Raw genomic sequence first — 9,508 nt, 5'->3', positions numbered from 1 at the left:
TGGAGTGTGGAGCATATCTGTCCTGAGGGATAGGGGAGGGGAGGGTGAAGTGATATACCAGAAGGCTAGCATCCTGAGTCACCAGATCCATACTTCATTCACCCATCCATCTATCCATCCATCCATCTAGATAGGCCTTGAGAATTCAAAGGTGAAGGTCACAGTTCTACTTTAGAGCTCATGATATAGCAAGGCCCAGAGGCCAAGCAGAGGGCACCAGACTAGGACACACAGCATCCTGCATCACCAACAGGAGCCCAAGTGGCAAAGACTAGTTCTGAATCCCATAGGGGAGGTAATAAGGAAAACCTAGTTGGGTCTGCAGAAATCAGGGATAGCTAACCCTCCTCTCTCCCTAAATGATTCAGGAGGCATCAGGCTGAGAACTAACATGAGCTGGCTCCGGCCAGCAGCAGAAAGAGAAAAGGCAGGAGCTAAGTAGAGGCGTGTAAAGGGTACAGGTGGAGACTCCAGGAGTCAGCTCAGGAAGGTGTGGCTGGAAACAGACACTAGGTCTGAATGGCAGGCAGGTTGGGACAGGAGCCTGGAGAGGTGGCATCCTTTGGGAGTAAGACAAGAAGCAGGGCATGCATCCACTGTTTGTGCAAGCACTGTCTGAGTGCTAGGGAGGCTGAGGAATCTAAGATGGTGGGGCCTGCGGGCTACAATGGGTTGCCCAGAGCAGGACACATAGTTCAGATCAGTTGAGTGAATATCCATGCCTACTGCATATGAGGTTCCAGGGTGGATGGGACTGTTCCTCCTTGGAGAAGCCTGTAGGATAGCCCGACCTTTTTCCTCACTCCACAGGACTGGACTTCTAGTGGAGGTCTTGCTCTTGCCACCTCTCCAGGGGCCCAGGCTCAGAGCCCACAGAGTTCTAGAGGTAAGACATGCTGGGCTCAAGGAATCAGCATTCTTTATTAGATCCATTAAGTGCCAGGGGAGGGCCCTGGGCCCTTGAGCAAGTTCCAAGGCTCATCACCCTTAGGTTCAGTCTTGTCTTTTCCCCACCGTGTCTACTCCCAGTCCACGCTTGGCTGTTGGAGGGCTCTGACTTCTGCCTTTCCTCTGGCTCCCCCAGTTATCATCCTGAATGGAGAATCTTTCCTCCTTCAAGGGACACTGAGGCTCAGGAAGGGGCATGTCCATGAGCAATCTAGCCTGACTTGTGCACCAGCCTGCACGACTGCCCATGGGATTGCCTCCCTGGTTTCCTCAGTGTTCTCGGCCTATGTGCCGGGGGCAGTAGGCAGACGTCTGGTGCTCTTTAAGTTCAAAGGCATCGTGGCCTTCCCTGTGGAGCAAAGAGAGACAAGTCAGGGATCAGAGAGGACCCGCAATTTCTCCCAGCCACACAGAACATTTTATCTGCACTCACCGGAAGCAGCGGGAACAGTAGAGGTCTCCATCGCAGCCGGCGCAGCGCAGGGTGGCATCCTCATTGCAGATGCAGCACCAGGGGAGCTCCTCTTCCTCTGCCTCCTGCCTGGGGGCCTTGGCCTGCGCCTTCTAGGAGCAGAGAGGAGTGGGGGAAGGGAGGTGTGTAGGAACACTGCCGCAGGAGCAGTCGGCCAGGGAGGGAGGAAGGCGTGGCAGTGGCCTGGGGTTTTTCTCACCTGGGACTCTGCCCTACAGGACTGGGCCCGGGCTCTGAGAGCTGGCTCCACGGGGATGTTCAAGCCACTTGCCTCATCCAAGGCAGCTTCTTCAGTGAGCTGTGGACAGGGCGAAGAGGTTCAGCTTCCTGTTCCAGGCCTAGACTCTCCCCCCCTGCCCCACGAGTATTTCTGTGTTCTGTGGCCTTAGCTTCTCAACCCATCTCCCTTGATCTATTGCCTATGGCTGCTGATACCCCATCTCAAGGGGCCAGTAGGCAGGTCTGGGTCATAGGGACAGTGGCATGCCAGGTAGAACAGGAGCTGCAGAGTGGCCATTCAGTGAGAGAGTAGAGGCAGGGTGAACTGGGCCAAGTGGGTGGTGGGGCAGTGAGGCAGAGACAGGACAGGTGGTGGTCAGGTGGGTAAGGCAGGGCCCACCTGCTGCAGGACTCTCTGGATGGCTGTCTCCTCATCCTCATCATCATCACTGTCTGGGAGGTGATAGTCCTGGAGGGTCACTTGAAAGGGAATGACAGGAGCAGAGGAGGAGGAATGAGGTTGAGAGAGTTCTCTTGAGTAGCTGTAATTTTGCCCGCAGGAGCTGGTTTGCTTTCCACGGGCACTTCTTCCAGAGCTAGGCAGCCTCTGTTGTCAACAATCACATCAGATCCTGCCCCTCCCTCCCCCACCCTGGGGGACAGGAACAGAAGGATTTGCAGTCCCTGAAGGGACTGAGGGTCCCTGGGCCCCTGACGGCTGCTACTTATTCCGTATCTATTCCTTTGCCCCAGTACCTTCCTCATGGCTCTGGGCAGAGCTCAATAGACCTCTGGACATAGCAATCCCAGCACCTGACTCAGTGTGCCAGGGAATACAGCCGTTTTGTAGAGCTTGGCCTGGGGTTGGGAGTGGAGGGCCTTCCCAATGGACAGAAGTGAGCTGCTGTTTCCCAGCCTCTACCTTTATCGGGGTCCTGTCCCCGCAGCATGGCCAGGCGCTTGGCGAGGGCCAGGATCCTCTCCTGCCTCGTGTTCTCCTCCCGCAGCTCGACTGCTGCCTCAGCCAGCAGCCTGCTCTTCTCCTCTTCCAGGGACCAGGTGGCCTGTCCCTTGGAATTAGTGCTCTGGCCCCCTAGGCCACCTTGGTTGAGATCATTCTGGATAGGGGCACCTGGAAGGAGTGATGCAGTTAGGGAGGCAGAGACATTCCAAGATCTCTGTGCCTATTTCTCAACTTTCTTTAAAAAACATAAATTATCAGCTTTTTGTTCAGCATTAGCTCCTGTGGTTTATATTACAAATAAAATGAGTCTTTCCTACATTTTTCCAAATGTAAAATACTAGTAATCTTAGACATGCTTTTTTCAATTACATCTGTCCCCACTCCTGATATTTTTACATGTTGCCCTTAGGGTAGGTGTCCCATGGTATGACCATCACTGCCCCAAAAGGTGAGGGTATAGGGAAGCTAAGCCTCAGCCAGTCTCTCTGCTTTACAGGCTGGAATTAATACTTCCAGGAAGCAGCACAGAGAGGACACGAGAGAAGCTGAGATCTTGTAAGGCACTAGGCAGGAAGAATTCTACCAGAGTGGCTGTGGCTCTGACATGGTCCCCTTTAGATAAGCATTTCAGACCAAGAGGTTCAAAATGAGACAGCTTTGGGTTCAAGTCCCAGCTCTGTCACTTAATACGTGTGACCTTGGTCAATTTCCTTAAGCTCACCAGGCCTCAGTTTCCTCATTTATAAAATATGGATAATAATAGTATGTATAAGATTACGGAGGGTATTCAATGAGATTATGTCTCTGAAGCAGGGCTTCTCAGTCTTGGTTCTTTTGATATTTTGGTATTTTGATATTTTGGACAGGATAATTCTTTGTGGTAGGGGCTGCCCTGTGCACTGTATGATGTTTAGCAGCATCCCTAGCCTCTGCTCACTAGATGCCAGTGGTACCTTCTAAGTTGTGAGAATCTGAGTCTGAGAGTCTCCAGACGTTGCCATATGGGCCCCGGATGGAAAAATCATCCCCAATTGAGAACCATTGCTCTGAAGCATTTGAACAGCACTGTCCAATACCATTTTTTATGATAATGGAAGCGCTCCATATCATGGTCTGTATTTGTGTAAGACTATAGTTTAATAGCACTTGAAATGTGACTGGTACCACTGAGGAACTGAATTTTAAATTTCATTTTAATTAAATCTAAACAGCCACTTCCTCATCCTTATCATCATCATCATCATTGCAATGAACATTCACTGAACACTTACTATGAACCCGGCAGGGTCTTAATTGTTTATTAATCTCATTTACTTCTCGTAACTTCCCCGTGAGGTGGGTTCTATCATACCTCCATTTTACAGATGAGGAAAGTGAGACTTCGGTTAAGTAACTTTCCCAGGGTCACATAGCTAGTTTAAGTGGTAGAATAAGAAACTGCTGTCTGGGAGCACCTGGGTGGCTCAGTCCACTGAACATCCAACTCTTGATTTCTATTCAGATCATGATCCCAGGGTCATGGGATTGAGCCCTGTGTTGGGCTCCAGGCTGAGTGTGGAGCCTGCTTAAGATTCTCTTTCTCTCTCTCTCTCTCCCCCTCAGCTGCTCTCCCCAACTCACGTGCTCTCTCTCTCTCTCAAATTAAAAAAAAAAATTAGAAATCGCTGTCTGATTCTAAAGCCTACACACTTATCCACTAGTAATACACTGGCTCCTGTTGAGGTAAACCCATCTAAAGCTTATAATGTTGATTGTTCTCTGATTCATATTTGCATCCCAGAGGGTGGGCAGCAGAGACCTTCCTACTTGGGGAAAGAGCCGGGGTGGGGGGGGGCAGGTCCCTGGGGGATCCAGGTGGAGAAGTTACCTGGGTCTCCTCGTTCCAAGTTCTCGTCAATAGCCACCTCTGCTGCCAGCTGTGTCAGCAGATCCTGCGCCTGCTGGGCCTGGGTCCTTGTGTCTGGTGGCTGATGTGCCTGTTCACAGGAGGGAACTTCAGTGAGGAGTAGGGTAGCGGGGAAGCAACACCGTAAGGCTCAGCGAAGTCTAGGTTACAGGTGGATGCTGAAGAGTTTCCAAAGCTCTTGGAAAGGGGACTGACTAATCCAGGGCTCACATAATCGAGTAGATCTGGCCACTCTTTCCTGCCCCACCCCATCCTGCTGCTTGTCCCTGGATCCTTGGCCTGGCAGCAGGCCTGAGAATCAAGAGGTGAGGGTGGGAGGTTTTGCCAACTCCTGCAAAGTACATAGGCATACATGTATCTAGGTCCTTGTCCTAGGACCCCTGACCCCTGAGCACTCACCACCTGGGAGGTCTGAGACGGCGGAACTCTGCCCTGCAGTGCAGCAAGCCGTGCCTCCATCTCTTGGGTGGAAGGGATGGAACCCTGGGTTTCCTTCCTCAGTGCAGCTAGCCTGGCTTCTATCTCTGCCTGTGAGGCCACTGACTCTGAAATTGGTATGGGAAAGCCTTGTAACATCCAGAGGAATCCTAGTCCCAGGAAGTCTGGATGGTATGTTTTAGATCACCCTGTGTGCCCCCACTCACTGGGCTTGTTCTGCTGGCGGAGCCGTGCTAGGCGCTCAGCGATGACTTGGTCTTGTTGGGTTAGTCCCCGGCTCTGGGGAGTGCTGGGCTTCTGCTTGGCTTCCAAGGCTGCCACACGCCTGGCAGGGTATGAGAAAAGGTTCTTGAAGAATGTAGAAGGGAGTGGTGAAGGCACCCACTCACCGTTTCCCATTCAAATCATTTCTAGGCATCCAGGGAGGCCTCCAATAGACAATAGTCTATGGTTCTCATTCATATCCCTCTGTAGCCCAATCCAGCTGACCAAACAGAGGGTCTGGCTTAGAGGGCAAGATCTACCAAGAACCGTTTCTGGGGAGAGGCTGATGAGCTGCTTTCTGAGCCCAAGAAGGCAGTCAGGAGGCTGAGAGATATTCTCCTGACCCTGTGCTCATTTGATCTAGAGGCTGGGAAGAGAGTCCTACTCAATGGCTCCTTTGTCTTTTCCCCACCCCTATTTGTCTCTGTCCCTTTAGCACTTACTTCTTATAGTTCTGAGGTGGTGACCACTTGGAGGCATTGACAGGAGACGATCCTCTATAGAGAAGAAATCTGGCATCAGAAGTCCCCTTATCTGCCAGTCAGTACCTCTCCCCCAAACACTTCCTGAGCTGACCTCTAGCCACAGAGCACAAAGCTGTGTGGGCTGGCCAGCTATCTGGTACCATGCTTGGCTAAACCCTTGCCCATGTCAGTTTCTCACCTGGTCAGGACTTCGTGGCACTCCTTGCAGACCTTCTGTTGGGTATTCCCAGTCCGGGGCACCACTGCACTGAAGCTAAGGCAGCCAGAACAGAAGGCCCGGCCACAATTCTTACAGCCGTACTACAAGAAACATGAAGTAGGGGGATCCATCTCTCACCCGCCCCTGCAGTCTCCTCCCTGGGACTCTCCAAGCACACACACAGAGAAGACACTGAAGTTTTGACCAGCTGCGGGGAGGAGGATGAGAAATGGGGCCCCTAGGGCCTGGGGAGAGAGAGAGGTGGAGGGTAAAGCAATTCCTCAGTCTCCAGTCTTTTATTCAAACCAAGTAAAGCTTTACGTAAAATTCCCATGCTTTCTATCCTGACTTCAATTCAATGGCACCGGGGTGTAGAAAACAAATAGGCAAAACCTCATGCTGCAGGTCATGGGCTCTTCAACAAAGGAGAACCAGAGAGTGCAGAGCCCCTGTCTTCTGTGCTCTAGTAGAGATGGAGGGTGGCTTGGCTTCAGGGATAACAATAGCCTCCATTTATTAAGCACTTACTGTGTGCCAGGCACTAAGCTCAGCATTTAACGTTCGTCATGTGATTTAATCCTCACAATTTATACACACTACTCTACTTAATCCTGATGACCACCATTATTATTCCTATCTTAGATGGGGTCAGAGAGGTTACATGACTTGCCCAAACCAAGGTAATTCCATGAATAAGACTGCAGAGGTCAAATTTGAACCCTGACCACCCGGGTTCCAAAACCCAGGTTTCTAAGTGCTACACGGATCTGCCTCCATAGCTATTCATTCCAATCTGGTTCCTATCTCCTAGTCACAACTGATCAGAGGAAGCCTACAGTTTACCAGAAGAATTTGGGGCCTTGTGCAGAGGACAAAAGACTTTGCCACGGTGCCTTGGGAGCAGGAGGAAGGGCGGTAATCTAACTCAAGAAACCTGGGAAGGGCAGGCTGCATGATGGTGAAGGTTTCAGAGCAAAGGACATGGTGTGATAGAGAGTGGTCACAGGGCATTAACCAAGACTGCGCTGCGGAGGAGCAAAGTGGAGGGAAGGAACCAGCTGTATCCTTCACTTAGTGGACAGAAAAGCCTACCTTTCTAGAAAAGATAGGAGCGTGCTGTATAGTTACAGGGACTTTCACCTCCAGCACCTCTCTGGACCCTCATGCTAACCCCGAAAGCGAGGGAGAGTTAGCCCCATTTCACAGAAATGGAAACTGAAGTTCAGTGACTTCAACAAAACCAACACAGCTGGTAAAACCAAGTCTACGGACTTGAAGTCCAGGGCTTTTCCTCCACTCCGCGTCCTCCCTGACCTTCTAGCCCGCGGGGAGAAGACTCGCCTCCTTTTTGAAGAGGGTAAACTTGACAGCGCAGCCGTAGCACCTACTCTCCATTCTGGTGGCCGGCGCAGCGCCGCAAGGTCCACAGAGCTGAGATTACGCTTGCCGGGTCCCGGACACCCTCGGACCTTCACTAAGCCCCGCCCCCGCCCCCACCCCTACACCCTCCCGCGCTGGCTAGCTGCGGCCTCCGGCGGGAGAATCGCGATCGCCTACATCAACCAGAGAGCGGTAGCGGAAGACGCGGGGGCTGCTGGGAGGCGTAGTTCATTCACTTGCTCGCTTCCCTCAGACAGTCAAGCCTGATCCAGAACACATTTCCCAGGGGGCTAAGCGCCATTCAGCTCGCTGGCGACAACAGTCCCTGGGAATCCCTACGCACGCTTAGACTCTTGGGAGTTGTAGTACGAATCCAGTCAGGATTGGAACCATGGCGGTGACCAAGGAGCTCTTACAGATGGACCTGTACGCCCTGCTAGGTATCGAGGAGAAAGCAGCGGACAAAGAGGTGAGAACGGTGGTGAGAAGGGCCGAATCCGACCATGCCTGGCGGCCCTTCCTGTCTTGGCGCCTCGCCAGCAGCTGGCACCCGCTTTCCAGGTTCGGCCGGGCCCTGGGCGCGGAGTGAGGGGCGGCCCGACGACCTTAGAAGGTGGTTTCCCAGACGTTTCCTGGCCGGTCTGAGGGCCTCACGAGGAATTGGGGTGCACAGAAGGAAGGCTCCTTGAGCAGGGTACTGTGCTGTCCCTATGGCCCTTGTGTAGAAGAGAAGTAGTTGAGTGAACTGAGGAAACCCTAGCCCCCGCCCTGCGCCTGCGCAGTGTCGGCCCCTGGGTCCGCTTCTGCCGTGTCGGTGGCTTGAGGTACTACATTGTCACCTATGAAGGCCGATTTAACTCCGCTGAGAGCCTAGGGCGGGGAAAAAAAGGCCGAGTCTCAAGGTTTCTCCACTCCCTTTTCATCTTTCTTGGCAGTGTGACCTATGACTTTGTCATTTCTTTTTTCCACCCCAGCCCATTGTTGCCCTCTGAAAACGTGCTAATGGGCTCAGAGACGGAAGATCAGAAGAGTAAAGGCAGATGGCCTTAAATTAAGTTCCACGGGAAAGTGTTGATAAAGGTGCCAGGGAGTGGGATGTTAACCGATCAAGCTGTAATTAGGAGTTTTGTTATCTTCCCCTGGATAATGGTAGAGGTTGTAACAATGTAAGAAGGGGAAGCAGATAATTCATCAGATGAAAGTTAATGCCCGCGAATGTGCCTGTACTTCCTGGCTGTCTAGCTCATGGCTTGAGCGAGCTTGTGACAAGAGGAGGCTCTGGGGCAGAAAAGCAAGGAGACCTACAGGGTTCTGGAGGAGAGATGCTATCAGCCTGCACATCACTGTCTCCCGCAGCTGCCACTGAAATCAGAAGTGAGCCGTGGGTGTGTACAGAGCACCAAAAGCATCCGCTACACCCATCTCATAAATCCTAAAATTTCAGTGTTAATAATGCCCAACACCTATATAGTGCTTACTGTGGGCTGGACTCTATTCTGAGTGCTCTACATTTGTAAATTATTTAATTGGTACTTCATTAATAGTGAGAAATTACTTTGGACATTTTACACCAAACCCAGCCAGTATGTTGGAACCCTGAAGTTGAGAACTTCTGAGGAAGGCATTTGGGTAGCCGCTGATGTGTGTATTGCTCAGAGCTGGATGTGGATGGATGAGATGCCGTTTAAAGGGGTCAGGTGAGGCTATTGTCTAGCAAGAGACCAATGTCTGATTGGGTCAGTATGGATAGGATCCATTTTTCACTCAAATGAGATAAGGGATATGTGAGAAGCCTCTTTATACAGGGTAAAAGATGCTGTTCCTATCTTTTAATAGGGGAGGCACAACTATAATATAAGGAAGAACATGGTAAATTCCTTAAGAGGGATACAGACAAAGTACTGTGGATTTTCATAGTAGGCTGAGGTGGTTTCTCGTTTGGGAGAAGGGGTGGGGAAAATAGATAAGTCATTTGAAGCCTTGAAGAACAGGCAGAGTTTGGATGCGTGGAGAGGAAGGAAGGATATTACAAGAAAGGGGAGTCCACTTTGTCTGGAGCATAGGCCAAGAAGAAAGAGTAAAATTAGATAAACTGTGAAAAGTAGACTTGAAACTTTGGAGACACTAGTTTCATGGTGATGGATACTTTTTGGTAGAGAGCCAGGGAGACCTAGGCCCTGATGTTCCCTCTTTCCTTGGTTCAGTGCCTGTCATATTTTCTAACAGTGCCTGG

The 9,508-nt window shown here is 51.3% G+C and overlaps 2 protein-coding genes across 2 annotated transcripts in view; one reads left to right on the top strand and one right to left on the bottom strand.

The window, feature by feature from the left end:
• Positions 1-902: 902 nt before the first annotated feature.
• On the bottom strand, positions 903-7,387 carry ZFYVE19 (zinc finger FYVE-type containing 19). Its single transcript, XM_040492314.1, has 11 exons — positions 7,237-7,387; positions 5,875-5,996; positions 5,655-5,708; positions 5,154-5,272; positions 4,909-5,054; positions 4,471-4,579; positions 2,562-2,771; positions 2,040-2,119; positions 1,620-1,718; positions 1,382-1,512; positions 903-1,297 (listed from the first exon to the last, which is right to left on the bottom strand). The coding sequence occupies exons 1-11, from the start codon at positions 7,288-7,290 to the stop codon at positions 1,219-1,221; spliced, it is 1,203 nt and encodes a 400-aa protein (XP_040348248.1). The 5' UTR covers positions 7,291-7,387; the 3' UTR covers positions 903-1,218.
• Positions 7,388-7,586: 199 nt separating this feature from the next.
• The window catches only part of DNAJC17 (DnaJ heat shock protein family (Hsp40) member C17), a 43,071-nt gene continuing 41,149 nt past the window's right edge, over positions 7,587-9,508 (top strand). Inside the window, exon 1 of the mRNA XM_040492315.1 lies at positions 7,587-7,744. Within this exon, the coding sequence (XP_040348249.1) occupies positions 7,667-7,744 (78 nt within the window). The 5' untranslated portion in view covers positions 7,587-7,666. The remainder of the gene's footprint in view (positions 7,745-9,508) is intronic.

The sequence above is a fragment of the Herpailurus yagouaroundi genome, unplaced genomic scaffold (assembly GCF_014898765.1).
Source record: "Herpailurus yagouaroundi ecotype Mexico unplaced genomic scaffold, PumYag 184, whole genome shotgun sequence".
NCBI classification, from domain to species: domain Eukaryota; kingdom Metazoa; phylum Chordata; class Mammalia; order Carnivora; family Felidae; genus Herpailurus; species Herpailurus yagouaroundi.
This window is presented reverse-complemented; position numbering and strand designations above follow the sequence as displayed.